This window comes from Ammospiza caudacuta, chromosome 28 (genome assembly GCF_027887145.1).
Source record: "Ammospiza caudacuta isolate bAmmCau1 chromosome 28, bAmmCau1.pri, whole genome shotgun sequence".
In the NCBI taxonomy this organism is placed as follows: Eukaryota; Metazoa; Chordata; class Aves; order Passeriformes; family Passerellidae; genus Ammospiza; species Ammospiza caudacuta.
In genome coordinates this window covers 1,297,415-1,313,546 of record NC_080620.1, presented here as the reverse complement: position 1 = coordinate 1,313,546, position 16,132 = coordinate 1,297,415, and the positions used below count along the sequence as shown (strand labels likewise).

The window sequence follows — 16,132 nt, the reverse complement described above, 5'->3', positions numbered from 1 at the left end:
GGGGAGGGGGAAGCAGCCCCCTGACAACCCCTTGGCTATCGGGATGGAGGGAAGAAGCCCCTGGATGCAGGTGATGAGGATCCACGGTGGGTGAGGGGGGGATGGCCGTGTCCCCCCGCCCCGTGCCCCTCCCCAGCGCTACTGCAGCACGGAGCCGGCGGTGAGCTTGCGGGGCAGGGAGGGGCTGAGGGAGGCCAGCGAGGCCCGGGGCGGCAGCCGGGGGTACACGCGCTGCAGCACGGCCCGGCGGAACAGGATGTACACCCAGGGGTCCAGGATCTGGTTCCAGGTGACCATGCGGATGTAGATCAGCAGCATCTCCTGCGTGTCCGTGGGCAGCGCCTGGGCCTGGCCAGGCAGCTGCTGCAGGACCATCTGCACAATGAAGATCTGGGGGGAGAAAGGGACAAAAGTGTCAGTGGAGGATCAGTGAGCTGCTCCAGGGTGGGGAAGTGATGAAGGTCAAGGCACTGAGCCCCTGGGAGGAGTCCTGGCCTGGTTTGGGGCACTGCTCTGTTTGTCATCAGGGGCCAACTCGGGGTGTAGGGAGGTGGCAGGGGGACACCAGCAGGGGAAGTCTTAACAAGGGGACACCTGCACACCTGGGACCTCCCTAGCAGGGACATGGAGGGGACACAATGAAAGCTGGGACCTCACTGTGCGGGGTGAGGGACACCAAGGCCCAGGAGTGACACTGCGGGAGCACACCAAGGCTGAGACCCCACAAGGAGGAACAAGGGGAACATGTAGAGCCAGGAGGGACACAGAGGGGTGGTGATGGGGCACACCAGGACCGAGGCCTCACCAGGAGGGGCATCCAGCAGATGGTGGCGATGATCATGATGCCCACGAGCTGCACCATCATCTCCACCTCGCTGTCCCGGCGCCGCTGCACCGACTCGCGGTCGTGGTAGATGCGGCAGAGCGTGACCACGCTGACGGTGTTCAGGATGAAGGAGAGCAGCACAGAGAGGATGCCCAGCAGTGCAAAGAGCAGGCAGAAGATGACGTCGCCAGTGTTGGGCAGGAGGGTGAGGAAGCACCAGGAGCCGGGGAACTGCAGCGTGTAGCGCCCCAGCCCGAAGAGCGGCAGCAGTCCCAGCAAGCAGGAGAAGCCCCACACCAGCCCCACGATGGCCCAGGCGCGGCGCTTGGAGAGGCTGGTGGAGCGGGAGAAGGGGCGGTTGATGCCCGCGAAGCGCTCCCCGGCCATGGTGGCCCCCAGCAGCAGCGGGCACTGCCCAAAGAAGACCATGGAGAAGCCGAGGAAGTTGCATAGGTGGCAGCCAGGGTCGACCTCGGCCCAGGAGAACTTGGTGAAGTGGTAGGGGATGATGACCGAGGCTGTCACCAGCAGCCCCATGAAGTCTGTGACCACCAGCCCGCAGAGGAAGATGAGGAAGGAGGAGCGGGCCTGGCTGGAGAGCTTGCGGGAGGAGCTGACCAGGACACAGAGGGCAAAGAGGTTGGAGCAGAGGCCGATGAGGCCGAAGGCCGTGGAGAACCAGGGCGAGGCGATGCTGTTCTGTGCGCTGGCACGGCCATCGCTGGCATTGAACACCCCGAAGCACGAGGCTGCCTGCCCGGCCGTGCTGCTGTTGGGGGGCTCCATGTCCTGCACCCCCTCCTGCTCCTTCCAGCAGCCTCAGGCCCCGGCCTGGCTCTGCTCCATGGCTGCAGCTCCTGCCGCTGCCGGCACCAATCCCTGCGGGGGAACAGAGAATTTAGGGCTGCTCCCTATGGCCAGGCCCACCCATCATCCATCCTCAGCCTGCAGATATGGGGTCCTCCAGGGGCTGTGGAGAGGGACACCAGGGTGGGACCCCAGCCCATGGAGGGGACACCAGGGTGGGACTGGGCTCGTGCTGCCCCCAGGCGCAGCTGCAGAGGGTGCCAAGGGCTGCAGCCCTCCAGCTGCTGGGATTAACTGTCCTGGGCCAGGAGCCACGTGGGGCTGCAGCCATGAGTCTGAATCCCGGCACAGAGGGCGCTGGGGAAACTCAGCATTGACAGCCTGGCTCCCTCCTGCTCTGGGGGGACTCAGCCAGAGATCCGTGGGCCATCACCCTCCATCAGGTGGGGGACACACTCTGAAGGATGCAGGCACAGAGTGACTGCACCAGGGCATGATCCTGACACTGCCCATCCCTGAGCATAAACCCCTGGCTCATTGTGGAGATGCCCCATTCCTCCAGTGCGCTGGGGAAACCTGAGGTACAGGTTTGAGGCTGCGCTGCAACCCTGGTGCTGTGTCCAAACCACAGCCAGTGTGGGTGACAGACCGGCTCTGGCTTCCTGGCATCCCTCACAGTGGGAGCTGTGGGTTTGTCACCAGGACAGAGTGTGACAGGGATGGCTGTGGTGCTGGACAGCCTGGTCAGTGCCACTCTGACTTGCTTGGGCTGGGAAGCATCTGGAAATCTTAAAATCATGGGGTATCGTGATTTGGAAGGCACCCACAAGGTTCATCAAGTCCAACTCCAGGTCCTACATGGCCCTCCATTGCAAATCAGTCCAGGCTGCAAATGGGATGATGTGGGACAGGACAGAGACGTGGCAACAGTGGGGACTGGACAACCTGGGGCACAGACCCCCACAGGGAGCACACCCCTCCTCTCCCCTGGGCCCCATTTCTCCAGGCTAGATGTTCTTGCCACCCCACTTGCCCCAGCCCACCCTCCTGGCTGACGGGGCTGACAGGGTCCTCAGCCCAGTGGGATGCCCAGCCCTACCCCAACACACCACCCTGCAAAGCCCCCACGGCAGAGCTCCTCCCCTGTGCACGGTGACACTGCCACCTGTGTTCTGTCCCTCACAGAAGTCAAACCTCACACCAACTCTGATCACTGCCAGCCCTGGCCGTTGGTCCGTCACTGGCCTGGCTCTATGAGTGTTGTCCTGGTGGTCCCCATGCCCTGTCCCTCCCCCAGACACCCCTCACTGCCAGCCCCTCTCTGGCCCCTGGTGTGGCCGCAGGGCCGGGAGCCGCTGCGCACACCCGAGGCAGGCGCTGATCCCACAGCCCGGCTGGGATGGGCCAGGCATTGCAACATCCTCCGGGGCCTCAGTCTGGTGACACTTGGGGATAAGGACACACAGAGTGCCAGCACCCTGCCCTGCCCCGGCACCGGCCGTGCCCCGGGACCTGCAGCCCTGGGACAGGGAAAGGGCCGGGGATGGCGGTGGTGGCTCGGCCCCATCCCTCTCCTGTCCTGTCCTGTCCTGTCCTGTGTGGGGGGCTGGCAGAGCACTCGTGAATCGCTGTGAGGGTGGGCCCGGCTGTTTCCATGAGCCCAGAGCGAAAACTCGCTGCTGTTTGTTCTCACTGCTCCCCGAGGGACCTCCCCAGCCCCAGAGGCGTCGGCCCTGCAGACAGTGCTGAGGCCTCAGCGTGACATTCTGAGAGCCCGACGAGTCACCAGCCTTTCCCACGTCCTCTGGGAGGTGACAAAGTCACCCCTGCCCCACAGCGGTGCCACGCGAGTGCCTGGTGTGCCAGCCCCACTCCAGCTGTCCCTTGCCACCCACCTGCCCACACTGCTCTGGGTGCTGTCCCCAACACGTTCCCCTTGTCCCAGGGCGCTCTCTCTGCTGACAGGGGTCCCTCTGCCCCCCTGGTGTCCCTGTAATCTGGGTGCTCACAGCCCCAGGGTGCTCCTGGCTGCCTACCGGGGCAGGGAATGACCCCTCCCCACAGTGTCCAGTGCCAAGGGGGTCACCCTGCAGTGGCACCTTGGCCAGGCAGGGAGGCAGCAGCCCCTGAAGCTCCAAATCCCACCATTACCCATCCCCTCCCTGTGCTCCCGGCACCTCCTGCCCTGACAAAAGCTCAGCCAGGACCCCACTGGGCCTGGACAGGGACCCTGGGGCTGGGGGACTCTGAGCTGGGCTCAGGGGCTGAGCACTGGGACCCGCCTGTGCAGAGCTGCCTCAGCTGGGCACAGCACTCAGAGGGAAACAAATATTTACAAGGGGCCACCCAGCAGCTGCAGGGCTGGGAGTGAGGGAACCCCTTCTGTGCCAGAGCACACCAGGGCTGCCTCTGGGAAGGGGCTCCTGTGGGGCTGGGGGTCCCCACTTGCCATTTCCCCCCATCATGGGCAGTCACTGCAGAAGAGAAATCCTGAGCCCAGGGACTGCCCCCAGTGAGCCCCTGTGCTCAGGTTTGGGGTTCTGCATCCAGAAAAATGGACATGCCATGGAAGCAGGGGTTTGGCAAGGGGTGCTGGGGTAAAGTCCCAGAGGAGAGGAGCAAGCTCTGAAATGTCCTGCTGGAGGCTGTGAGGCACTGGCAGCAGTGTGGGGGCTCCTGGCAGGTTTGGGTCCTGCTGCAGATGCACCAGGGCTGCCCTGCCTCTGCTGGGCTCTGCTTCCTGCCCTGGCCACATCCGAGGGGAGGGAGGGAAAGGCAGATGGGGAGTGCGGGAGGCTGCTCCTTATCAGCTTCTGCCCCAGCCTGCTGCTTCCCCAGGCTCCCCCTGCCAGGACTGGACATGGGCCTGGACAGGACTTGCAAGATCAGGCCAGGATGGGGGCAGGGAGAGGCACCACATACCAGCCAAGGACCCCCAAACCAGACAGCAGTGACTCCCCCCACATCCCACGGTACCCTCGGCCTGGGGTCTGGCCCTGGATGTGGTGCTGAGCCACAGGGCAGCCGTGCAGAGGATTTATCCTTTGTGTTTGTATTTATCCCACATCCCACTCGCTGGAGCTCTGCAGGATGGTGACCTTCCTGCACGATCCCTTCTGCCTCCTCCCCCTGGTGCAGGTGGTCCCACGGGACACTGTGTCACCTGCCAGGGGTGGGTGTGCTCCCACTGCCACCTCCCTCCAGCCTGGGGCTCTGGGGTACCAAATCATGTCGAGGTCATCATCCAGGACAGGAAAGGCCGTGAGGATGAGGACTTGGCAGAGGATCAGTGTTCCTGCCTGGGGCCACAACAATCACAAGGACCTGCTCCTGAAGAAGGCCTGGGCTAGAGCAGAGACATCCATCCCAAGGACTGCCAGGACAGAGGACATTTCTGGGAAGCAGTGACACACGGGATGGTTCCTGCCAGGCATGGTAACTGTCCTTGCCAGGGTTTTCCCTGTCCCTGCTGTGGCCCAGGGCAGAGGTCCCCAGCCTCTCGTCTGACTGGGAAGCAGCAGGCACCATCCCCAATCTCAGGGCCCCGGAGCGGGGCAGGCGGTGCCTGTAGGATCAGCCCGGGTGTCCTGGAGTGCAGAGAGAGCCCTGGGGCACCCGGGCCCCCCGCCCGCAGCCCCGCGGCATCTCCAGGGCTCCAAGGCTGCTGGGCCGCCCGCTCCGACAGCCCGGAATGGACCCTTCCCTTCCCGGCCCTTTCCTGAGCCTTTCCTCGTCCTTCTCCGGCTCTTCCCAGAGGAACCAGTGGCACACGGGGTGGGCGGGGGAGCCCCGAAAGCAAATCCTGGTTCCGAGGGGACGCCGAAGATTCCTGACGCGGACCCTCGGTCCCGGGGACAGACAGACAGACAGACAGTGGGGGGAGCGGGGTCACCACGTGTCCGTCCCCCACGATGGGGCCTCGGCTTCCCCTCCCTCGAAACGCCCCCGATCCTCGGGGCTGTGTGCGGAGCCGAGCGCCCCGGGAGCCTCGGGAGCCGCTGGAGACCCGACCGTCCTACACAGCCCCGGAGCCCCCAGAGCCGTCCCGGCGCTCTGTCCGCCCATCCCCGTCTCTGTCCGTCCATCCCAGCCTCCCGGGCTCTTTGTCCCTTGGCCCCGAATCTCTCGCCCTCCTCCAACGCCTCCCTCCCCGCGCAGACCCGAGCCCTACCTCGTTGCCGGCGGGACCCACCCGGCTCGGCTCGGCTCGGCTCAGCCCGGCTCGGCTCGGCTCGGCTCGGCTCAGCCCGGCTCGGCTCAGCCCGGCCCGGCTCGGCTCAGCCCGGCTCGGCTCGGCTCGGCACAGCCCGGCCCGGCTCGGCTCCGCCGCGGGGCGGGGGAAGGGCCGGGCTCGCCGCGCCCCCCGGAACCGGCCCCGTCCCTCTCCGCTCCCTCCCTGTTCGGGCCGGGCCTTCAGGCAGGGGTGGCCCCCGGCCCCATCGCCCCCTGTCCGGGCAGCCCCCCCGGTGCAGCCCCCCCGGTGGCGGCGCCCGCAGCCCCCCTGGCGGAGGCTCCCGCGGCTGGGTCCGCCCGGGCTGCGCTCCCGCCCCGTTACTCACTCGTTTACTCGGGCGAGTCCCTGTGCAGGCGGGGGTGGGCGCTCCGGCCGTGCCGCCCCCCGGCGGGACCGACAGACGGGGCGTCCCCGCCGAGCCCCGCAGCGACCCCGGGAGCCAAATGGGGAGAGGCGGCTCCGGGCGCTGGGGTGGCCGCGGGCTGGGGGTCCCTGGGCGCTCCCGCAGCCCCGGCCGTCCCTGCCCTGCGGGATTCGCCGCCCGGGGCTTTTCCCAACCCGGCAGCTCCGAGCTCGGGATGTCGCTGCGCTGTCCAAACCCGAGACCGGCTGGGGTGGCACGTCCCCAGGCAGCGTTTCCTCCCTCCCACGGTCCCAGGAGCGGCAGCCTCCATCGCTGCTGCCCGTGCTCCGCCGAGGAGGGCAGAGCTCGGCCGTGGCCTCGGAGCTGGGTCCGCAGGGTCCGCGGGGACATCCCGAGCGAGCAGGGGCACAGCGGCTCTCGGCTGGATGCCCGGGCAGGTTTTCCTGGCCCCGGCTCGGCACTGAGGGGCTGCAGAGATTGTGGCACCGAGGGCCCCGGCGGAAGGCAGGGCCGGCCCGCGGAGGGGGATCGGGCTAGCCCCGAGTGCCGGGACAGGAGCGGCCCCGCCGGCAGCGGAACGCGGGGCTCGGCAGCCGCTGCTGCCCCAGGCGGGGCCGGGTGTGCCCGGGAGAGCCGAGCCCATCACGGATGATGGGACACGGGGCAGCTCCACCACCGCCCTGCCCGGGCACCACCCGGCCGAGCCGCTGCGGGCCCTGTTTGTCCCGAAACGCGGAGAGATGAGCGCTGGGAGCAGCCAGGTCAGGGAAAAGCCGTCAGGGGCTTCAGCCGGATCCAGACCCTGATCTGGCCCCGGTACACGGCTGGAGGCTGCAGCAGCTCTCGGGGCTCAGGCTCCTGGAGCCCCATCCAGGGCCTGCAGTCAGACGTGCAGGGAAAGGCCGTGCCTGGAAGAGGACATGGACCCTGTTCCAGCTGGAGATACAGTGGGACGGTTTTGGGGGAGCTCCCCCACCTCTGTGTGTGCCCAAGACAGAAAGGGATGGGCTGTGGGGAGGGAGGCTCTGCCTGGCAGCTGAGCAGGGAGGGCACCAACCACCAGCTTTGGGGTTTGGGTTTTTTCCCCGTTTCCTCCTCCCGGGCCAGGCCTTCACTCGCTTCCTGCGCCGAGCCCCAAAGCCCCCCTGCACAGGGAGCAGCAGGAAATTACTGCCAGGAAGGAGAGGTCAGGGACCGTGTCCGGAGCTGGCCCTGGGGATGTCCGGCGGGATGGGGAGGGGGTACCCACATGCAGGACCACGGCAGTTGGGGTCCCCCATCTGCAAGCAGGCCAAGCCCCACAAGTGTGGGTGGCCAGGGCAGGAACAGGAGCCTCCTGAGCACCAGCTCCCATGGTGGCTCTGCAGCAGAGCCAGGAGCAGGACAAGGCCACTTCCCTGAGCCATGGGGCAGCCCCCAAGGGCTTGGAGGCCCCTGCACAGCAGGCTTGCCTCTGTCCTAGTGCTGGGGGACCTGGGCAGACCCCTAAGTCCCTGCACCGTGGGCCTGTACTGGGGACAGAGTGGATGCAGGTAGGAAATGGTCTCTTGGTGAAGCCAGGGCAGAGGGTTTCCTGCACTCCTGGGCACTACTGACCAGCACCTCATCCTGCCTGCCTGAACAGGCACACACCCTGGGGTTTGGGGCTTGTGGGGATGGAGCCATGTGGGGTGATCCCAGACGAGTGTGGCTGTGCCCTTGGTCATCATCTTGTGGGACCAACACCAGACAGTCCCAGCTCAACCCTGAAGTGCCTCTACGGTGCCCAAAACCCATCTGAACATCACTAGAGGCCCTCAGTAACTCCCACCTCATCAACAGGATACTGGGGACTGCAACTGCTTCTTGCCCAGGGCAGGGAGAGCCTCACAGGCATGGCGTGGGAGGGACTGCAGGCTCTGGAATCCGGATTTTCCCCTGTAAGGAAATATCTCAACCAGCATCCCTCTCCTCTGCTCCACCAGAGCAGGCGCCGTGCAGCACTAAAGCCTCCCATGCCCCAGCCAGGACTGAGGGATGTGGCAGTGCTCCCAGGCTGGGGAAGCCAGATCCCATGGGAGGACATGCCAGGAATGGGGCCTGGGGGAGGGTGAGGGGCCCCTCTATGAAGCAGGACACAGGGCAGGGCTGAACTGGTGCAGTCAAGGGCTCTGTGACTCCAGCTGGGGAGCAGCAGCTGGACTGGTCTGGCACTGGTAAAGGCAGATGTTGGGACTGGGAGGAGGCTGGAGTGGGACAAGGAGCACATGGGGCTGACTCTGTGGGGATGGGCACTACCCAGTCCCCAGGGGCGTTCCCAGTGTGGCACTGGCTGGTGATGTCATGTAGGAGCAGTGGGGGTGCCCATGCCCAGGATCTCATGGCTAAACAACCCTTATTTTATTTATACCAAAGTCTCAGTGTTCTTCATGATAAATGCAAGGACAGAGAAAAGCCTCAGGAATGTGCCCAGCGCTGGGCCAGGCTTTGGGGCCATGCATGGAGCAGTGTCTGTGCCGTGGGGTGAGAGCCCCTGCCCAGCCCTGCCGGGCGCCTCAGGGCACGGAGCCTCACCGGCGGTACCGGTACCGCTTGAAGTGGAACCAGAGCTGGAAGATGCCGTTGGCAAACTGGCAGCGGAAGCCGTGGCGGTGGGAGTACTCCCACTCCCTGTTGACGATCTTGAAGGCGATGTCCTCGTAGGGCGGCCCCGCATGGAAGCGCAGGATGGCGAAGTCCTTGTTGTCCTGGCAGGCCTCCAGGAAGTACTCGGGCGTCGAGCGCTTGTCAATGAGGTCGGGGTAGAAGATGTTGAACTTGTAGCCCTGCACGATCTTGGGGGGAGGGTTGTCGAAGTCGTAGTGGGTCTGGTTGTACTTGTTCCACTCGAAGCCCGTGTGCACGCGGTTGAAGAAGCGGGGCTTGCGGGGCCGGTACTTGTCAGCCCACAGGTAGGCCTTGCCCGTCAGCGGCATCTCCACGCTGAACTGCGCCTCGTCCGCGCCCATGCCCTCCTTGGCCTTGCGGAAGAAGATGTCGTCGGTGCTCTCAGAAGCGTCACCTACAGGGGAGGAGAGGGGACATCAGGTTCTGCAGTGCCAGTCAGGCCTGGGCCGTGCAACGCTGCTCCAAGAGAAGGAGCTGCTGTGCAGAGCATGCAAAACTGGATACGGGAATGCACGGGCTGCCCTATGGGCTCTGAGTGGGCACTGGGCTGAGTTGTGCTGCAAAACTCAACCAAAACACCCCTCCTGCCTTGTCTGCACCCAAACACCTTGGTGGTACTGAGGAAGGTCTCCCAGGGAGCACTAGGAGCCTGAGCACCGTCTCCCTAAGTGTAAACTTGACTTAGCCATAGCAAAGCCAGGGTTGGTAAATCCTGTGCCAGCCACTGCAGTCATACAGGAGCCCCAAATTAACTTTATAATGACGTAAAGAGTGGTCACATGCTATCCAAGTAGCTAAGATTAAAATGCAACTGAGCTGTCACAAGCCCAAGATGCCAATAAGGCCTCCCCATCAAAGAAGATTTTAGAACAACGATTAATCGAACTGCTCCTGCCCAGGCCACAGTGTCCTTTGCTCCAGGGGCACCCCTCTGCCAGATCAGCTCTGGGTGCTTGACCCAGATCCAGCTCTTGCCCTTCCTGAGGGCAGCGTCCCCTCCAGTCCTGCACCCCAAATCACTGCACACCCCCATGCTGGGCAGGCTGCCCTGGGGCTCACCTGTCACCTGGAGCTGCTGACGCAGGAGCAGCAGCCGGTGCGTGTCCTCCTCGGCCTCCAGCACGTGGGCATCGAAGGGCAGCTCGTTGGGGCCCAGCAGCCGGGGGCTGTACTTGCCCGCATCGTAATCATCCAGGCTCTGCTGGATCAGATCCTCCTCCATCAGCACGGCCTCCCCCTCCGCCTCTCCCTTGGCCTCTGTGTCCTGCTCTGCCTCTGCCTCTGAGGATGGCCCTGGCTGTGCCTCCAGGCTCTCCTCGGGATCCAGCCTGCATGGAAGGGAGAAGAGAGGACTGGACGGGGATGGTACCCTCGCTGGCTGCTCACCTGAGCTCTGCCTCGGGAAGGGAGAGGGCACAAGGCTGCCTTTGTGCCCGGGGACAGGCCCAGGTGTTTGCTCACCTGTCACTGGGGGAAGCTGGCTCCTGCTTGATGATGGGGAAGAGCGGTTCGCTCTCCACACCCTGCTCCTGCTTCAGCTTGTACAGCTTCTGACGCAGCACGTCCTGGTGCCGCTCCCGCAACCTGAGAGAGGAGAGGAGAGGAGTTGTCTGGTCCCACCCAGCAGAACCACCTCACTCCCACTGCCCAAAGCTTTGACACCACCTCCATGGGCAGAAACATGCCAGGCGTGGATGGCTTTGGGCTGAATAAGCCCCAGTTCTTGGAGACCTCACTAAACATCACCACTGCAGAACAGCCTGTGTGTCCTGCCCTGCTCCCCTCGTGGAAATCAGCCATCTCAGAAAAGGCAGAACACCCTCGCCCATTCCCTCCTCCAACTGGGTTTATGCCTCCCCAGCTCTGCCCACAGCAGGGTCTGCACTCCTGCCACTCTCTGCTCTCACCTGGCCCGAGCCATGTAAGCCTTCAGCTGCTGCAGGAGGCTCTCCCAGTACCCGATGTCCAGGTTGGGCCCTCCCGCCCGGATCTTGCTCTCGATGCCCTGGTACAGAGCTTGCAGCTGGTTGTACGTCTTCCCCTTGAACACGGACTGCACATCAGAGCTGACCGAGGCGTTGACACCATCCCGACGCTCCCCTGCACAGGCGAGGGCAGCCGGTCAGTGTCCAGGCACCCAGCTGCCCCATCCCAGTTCTGCTGACAGCCAGGGACAGCTGCCAGACCCACAGCCTGCATCCAGCAGGTCTGAGAGAGCCTCTCTGAGCCTGAGCACACAGGGTGACCCCAACACCCACACCAGGCTCTGCTCTCCTGCTCACCTGGTCCTCCTTTCCCAGAGGCCTCCAGCTTGCGGAGCTTGGCTATCTCATCCTCTGTGATGATGGTCATGTCCCTCCAGAAGTCCACGTTCTTTCCTTGCTCCAGCTCCATGTACACCTGCAGGCAGAAGATATATCAGGCACCTGCTCCACAGCGGGGACAAGAGAGCAGAGCTGGTAGAGAAGCCCTGAGCCCAGGCAGGGGGCCAGCAGAGCAGGCACCTGGATGTCCTCCACCAGGTCCTCCATGTCAGAGACAGTCAAGCCATTGAGGAAGGTGTAGGGCTCGTGCATCTCCACAGCCAGGTCATCATCCTCTGCGCTGATGTACTTGGCCAGGAGATCGATGGGTTTCGCCCTCCCATCCCGAATCCGGATCTTAGACCTGGTGAAGGGACAGTGGGGGACAGTGAGCAGTGCCATCCTCTGCTCCCTGCCAGGCCTGGCTCTGAGCAGGGCCACACCTACCGCAGCTTGGCTTGCTGCAAGTGGAAGTTGTCCTCCTGCTCTTCCCAGGTTTTGAAGTGCTCTGCCTCCTTCTCCCGCTGCAGCATCTCCAGCTCCTGCTCCCGCATGGCTTTTTCCCGCTCCCGCTCCAGGCGCAGCTGCTTCACCTGCCCAGGGTGACAGAGCTGTGAGGCCACTGTGGATGGGCCCCTGTGCAAACACCACAGAGCCCTGCTTGAGGACACAGCCATGCCATGACCTGTCCCTGAGTGGCCTTGGCTCCTGCCATCAGCCCAAGCTCCTGGAGAGGCTGCCTGAGCTCACTGCCAGCCCTGTGGGAGACAGGGGACGCAGGCACAACTGGGTGCCTCAGTGTCATGACCTGGCATTGTCCTCCTCAGCACCTCCTGAGCTCAAATCTAAGGGAAGAGGTTTCTCATCCTGGAATAGCAGAAGCCAAAGTTCTATGGCCCCCACAATGCTACAGACTGGACACACCCAGGAGAAGAAAATGGGGCCTTCCCAGCGAGAATCAGGCTGTAAAGAGGGCTGTCTGTCAGACAGTGACATGGAAAGGACATCTTATCCCACCTTCTGCAGCTCCAGGCGATTGTCCTCCTGGATTCGCTTGTTCCTCTCCTTCAGGTCCTTCTCGTCCAGATGGCTGATCCCTTTCTTTTCCAGTGCCTTAAACAGAATGGCCAAGGGAAGCTGTGGAACCCAAGGACCTCCACAGCCCCTTGCTGGCCAGCAAATGCTATTCCCTTCACCTGCTCCTGCTGCTCCAGTGAGGTCTGACGCTGGTGAAAGTCCCTAAGTCACTCAAACACTGCTCCTGAGCCCCTCAGCAAACCCAGGCTCAGCCCACACAGCCCGCTTGGCCTGGTGAGGTGAGTGCCAGGACAACAGTACCATGGAATCATGACAGAAGGGACCTTAAAGTTCATCTCATTCAACCCCTGCAGTGGGCAAGGACACCTCCCACTGTCCCAGGCTGCTCCCAGCCCTGCCCAGCCTGGCCTTGGGCACTGCCAGGGATCCAGGGGTAGCCCCAGCTGCTCTGGGCACCCTGTGCCAGGGCCTGCCCACCCTGCCAGGGAACAATTCCTGATTCCCAATATCCTGTCCAGCCCTGCCCTCTGGCAGTGGGAAGCCATTCCCTGTGTCCTGTACTTCCAGATCCTTGTCAAGTTCTGCTCCAGCTCTCCAGGAGCCTTTGTAGCCACTGGAAGGAGCTCTAAGGTCTCCCCAGAGCCTCCCCTTCTCCAGAGAGCCTTCTCTTCTCCCCACCCTGGAACACCCCCAGCTCTCTGTCATTCCTATAGCACAAGTGCAGTGCTCCTGTTACCATCTCCATGTCCCTGACTCAGTAAATGGTGCTCAGCACTCAGCCTGCAGCTCCCAGCAGCTCCAGGATCCTCTCCTGCCCTCGACCCATCTTCTTATCTCCCCACCCTGGATATAGACCCCACCTGATCCCCCCCTGGCTGCCCCTGCCTGTTCCATTTGGCTGCAGGGCCAGGGCAGAGCTCACCTTGCTCCAGATGAACGTGCCCAGCAGGTTGTTGTCCCCGAAGGGATTGTCGGTGTTGGTGTAGCCCATGTACTCCTCACCCCAGCCCATCTTCTCCCTCTTCTTTCTCTCCTTGGCCTCCTTCTTGGCCAACCTCCGGGCCCGCTTCTCCTCGGGCGTCTCCAGGGCCTTCATCAGAGCCGCCTGTTTCTTCTTCTCCTCCCTCAGCCTCAGCCGCTCCTGCAGGCTCAGCTGCTGCCCCGGCTCCTCCCGGCCGCGGGGCCGCGGTGGGGAGGGGGAGCTGACGGAGGACACGGAGGATCTGGATCCATCTCTCCTGCGGCGCCGCTCCCGGCTCCGCGCTGCCCGGTCCCGCCCGCGCTCGGGGCTGGAGCCGGAGGAGCGGCCCCGGGACCGAGAGCGGGACCGTGAGCGCTGCTTCTTCCGCTCCTTACGGTGCCGCTCCCGGCTGCGGCTCCTTTTCTTCTTTTTCCATTTCTGTCTCTCATCGTCGGAGTCCGAGCTGGGGGGGCACAGCCGGGCTTCAGCGGGAGGAGGGCACGGCCGTGCCGGGCACGGGTGAGGCCGGCCCAGCACCGGCGCCACCGGCAGCACCGAGACAGCGAGGGATACCTGCATCCCCATCTCTGACAGCCCCCGGTACCTGCACCCCCACTCCTGACTGTCCCCGGTACCTGCACCCCCATCCCTGACTGTCCCCGGTACCTGCACCCCATCCCTGACTGTCCCCGGTACCTGCACCCCATCCCTGACAGCCCCCGGTACCTGCACTCCCATCTCTGACAGCCCCCGGGGTACCTGCACCCCCATCCCTGACAGCCTCCGGTACCTGCACCCCCATCCCTGACTGTCCCCGGTACCTGCACCCCATCCCTGACTGTCCCCGGTACCTGCACCCCATCCCTGACAGCCCCCGGTACCTGCACTCCCATCTCTGACAGCCCCCGGGGTACCTGCACCCCCATCCCTGACAGCCCCCGGTACCTGCACCCCATCCCTGACAGCCCCCGGTACCTGCACCCCCACTCCTGACTGTCCCCGGTACCTGCACTCCCATCCCTGACAGCCTCCGGTACCTGCAGCTCCACCCCGACCGCCCCAGCCGGTGTCACGAGCAGCGCTCGGGGCCGCCCGCAGTCCCCGGCCCTCCCCGAGACCGGCAGGGCCGAGCTCCCCCTCCCGTTCCCGGCGGTGCGGACAGGGCCGGTTGGGGCCGCACGGGCCCGGCACGCCAGCGCCGCTGCCCCGGGCCCGCTTTCGCACAGCCACGGCGCGGCCGCTCCGGGCCAGGCGCGCACTCACCCCGAGCTCGGCTCCCGGCGTCGGCCCCGACTGCGGCTCCGGCTCTTGCTTCGGCTGCGGTATCGGCGCCCGTGGCTCCCGGACCGCGAGCGCCCCTCCCTTTCTCGGTCCCGGTCCCTGTCCCTGTCTCTGTCTCGGTCCCTGTCCCGATCCCGTTCCTTGTCCCGGTTCCGTTCCTTGGCCCGGTCCCGTTCCCTTTCCCGCTCCGAGCGGCCGCCCCGGCCCGGGCTGCGCGACCCGGAGCCCATCGGCAGCGGCGGCCCCGCCCCGGGGCCTCGTGGGGCCTCAGCTCAGCAGGCTGCCCCACCGCCCGCCTGCGCCCGCCCCGCCCCAGCAGCGGCGCCGGCGCAGGCAGGCGGGCGGCGGGCAGCCCTTGGCGGGGCGGGGCCCGGCCCATCCCCGCCGTTACCGGCCCGGCCGTGCCCGCGGCGCGCACAGAGGGAGGCGGAGGGCGGAGCTCGGCCCAGACTGCGGAACGCTTTATGGAGCGGGTACAGAGCTCTGGAGACGGGCTCCCTGGAGGAGGAGGGGAGAAACCCTCAAAACAACCGAGAAAAGACAAACAGCGCCCAAGCCTCGAGCCCCCGGAGCAGAGCCGGGATCGCGCCTCAGCATCGGCGTCCCCGTCCGGTCGCGCGCCCTCCGCCGGACACGGACACGCGGGGGATCAGCGACATCCGCGGGGACAGCCACCGGCACAGACTGGGCGGGGTAGCCATGGACAGAAACCCCCTCAGCCACGGCCTGGCTGTCCCTTGTCCATCCGGGAGGCGCTGGAGCAGTGGCTGGCAATGAGGAGGGGAATGAGGGGGCGATGGAGCCCTGCAAACGCCTCTGCCCGCCTTGGAGCCAGGCCTGTGAGTGCTCTGGCTTCACTAAAACACTGCCCACCGTGCAATTCCAGCACTGTGGCCGGAGAGGCAGCGGCGACCAAACGCTGCATGCCCTGTGCGCTGCTGAGGGTCTCCGAGCTCCCGGGTTTGCCCCAGAGCCTTTACAGGAGCCTCACTGCAAGCTGAAGGTCAGAGATGCCCGTTTTCTCCTGCCAGCCCCTTAGCTGGCAGGAAGAGCTCGCCCGCAGCCCCAGCAGCAGGCAGTGGTCAGGGCATGTCCCCTGTACCGAGTGTGAGATCCCAGCTGGGACCGGGGGACAGCAGTGGCACAGACCTGTGTGGGAAGGGGCTGTCCTGCAGGGTCAGATCTCAGAGTACAGGTTAGCGATGGAGAGCCTGGACAGCACCTGCTGGGTCTCTAAAGGGAGCCTGGCATGGAACAGCACCCAGAATGAGCTGAGGTGCAGCTGGAGGAACACGCAGAGCAGGGATGCTGTCTCCCATGGGCAGGTGCTGCTGTTCCTGCCCAGGCAGCACTGGCAGGGCCTGTGACGTGGTCCAGAGCTGCTGCTGCTCCCTTGCAGTGCCACGCACAGGGGGCCAAGAATGAGGTCCTTTCAGCCTCCCTGGGAAGCAGTTCCCCAGCACTGGGAGCTGCTGGCACAGGAGGTGACACAGTAGGGACTGTGCCAGCCTGAATAGGGGCACTTTCCATTTCAAATCAACATCTGTTTACAGGAAGGTTCCTCCTTGTCCCCTTGACAAAGCTGTTCTAAGCCTTTGCCTGTCCTCTTACAGGACCACCCCAGCCCATCCAGACCTGCTCCAAAGGGTCCAGCATTACAGAACTGCACAAG

The 16,132-nt window shown here is 64.7% G+C and overlaps 2 protein-coding genes across 3 annotated transcripts; both read right to left on the bottom strand.

The window, feature by feature from the left end:
* Nucleotides 1-91: 91 nt before the first annotated feature.
* TBXA2R (thromboxane A2 receptor) lies at nt 92-6,008 on the bottom strand. The gene is made up of 3 exons (XM_058821196.1): nt 5,805-6,008; nt 806-1,705; nt 92-390 (listed from the first exon to the last, which is right to left on the bottom strand). Exons 2-3 carry the CDS (start codon nt 1,610-1,612, stop codon nt 139-141), a joined length of 1,059 nt encoding a protein of 352 aa, XP_058677179.1. The 5' UTR covers nt 1,613-1,705; nt 5,805-6,008; the 3' UTR covers nt 92-138.
* A 2,603-nt stretch (nt 6,009-8,611) lies between these two features.
* Nucleotides 8,612-14,698, bottom strand: CACTIN (cactin, spliceosome C complex subunit). 2 transcript variants are annotated; one of them, XM_058821091.1, is made up of 10 exons: nt 14,443-14,698; nt 13,141-13,642; nt 12,198-12,293; nt 11,628-11,773; nt 11,382-11,544; nt 11,160-11,277; nt 10,785-10,977; nt 10,339-10,461; nt 9,937-10,229; nt 8,612-9,271 (listed from the first exon to the last, which is right to left on the bottom strand). In XM_058821091.1, the coding sequence occupies exons 1-10, from the start codon at nt 14,688-14,690 to the stop codon at nt 8,781-8,783; spliced, it is 2,373 nt and encodes a 790-aa protein (XP_058677074.1). In that variant the 5' UTR covers nt 14,691-14,698; the 3' UTR covers nt 8,612-8,780. The 2 variants fall into 2 exon arrangements, with proteins under 2 accessions (XP_058677074.1, XP_058677075.1); XM_058821092.1 differs by having other exon boundaries at nt 9,937-10,205.
* Nucleotides 14,699-16,132: the final 1,434 nt, after the last annotated feature.

Coding starts and splice junctions, on each gene's coding strand:
- TBXA2R (XM_058821196.1), bottom strand. CDS start 1,612: ATGGAGCCCCCCAACAGCAGCACGGCCGGGCAGGCAGCCTCGTGCTTC. Junction 391..805: donor TCTGCTGGATGCCCCTCCTG/GTGAGGCCTCGG, acceptor TTCTCCCCCCAG/ATCTTCATTGTGCAGATGGT.
- CACTIN (XM_058821091.1), bottom strand. CDS start 14,690: ATGGGCTCCGGGTCGCGCAGCCCGGGCCGGGGCGGCCGCTCGGAGCGG. Junction 11,278..11,381: donor ACCTGGTGGAGGACATCCAG/GTGCCTGCTCTG, acceptor TTCTGCCTGCAG/GTGTACATGGAGCTGGAGCA. Junction 10,978..11,159: donor CTCTGGGAAAGGAGGACCAG/GTGAGCAGGAGA, acceptor TCGCCTGTGCAG/GGGAGCGTCGGGATGGTGTC.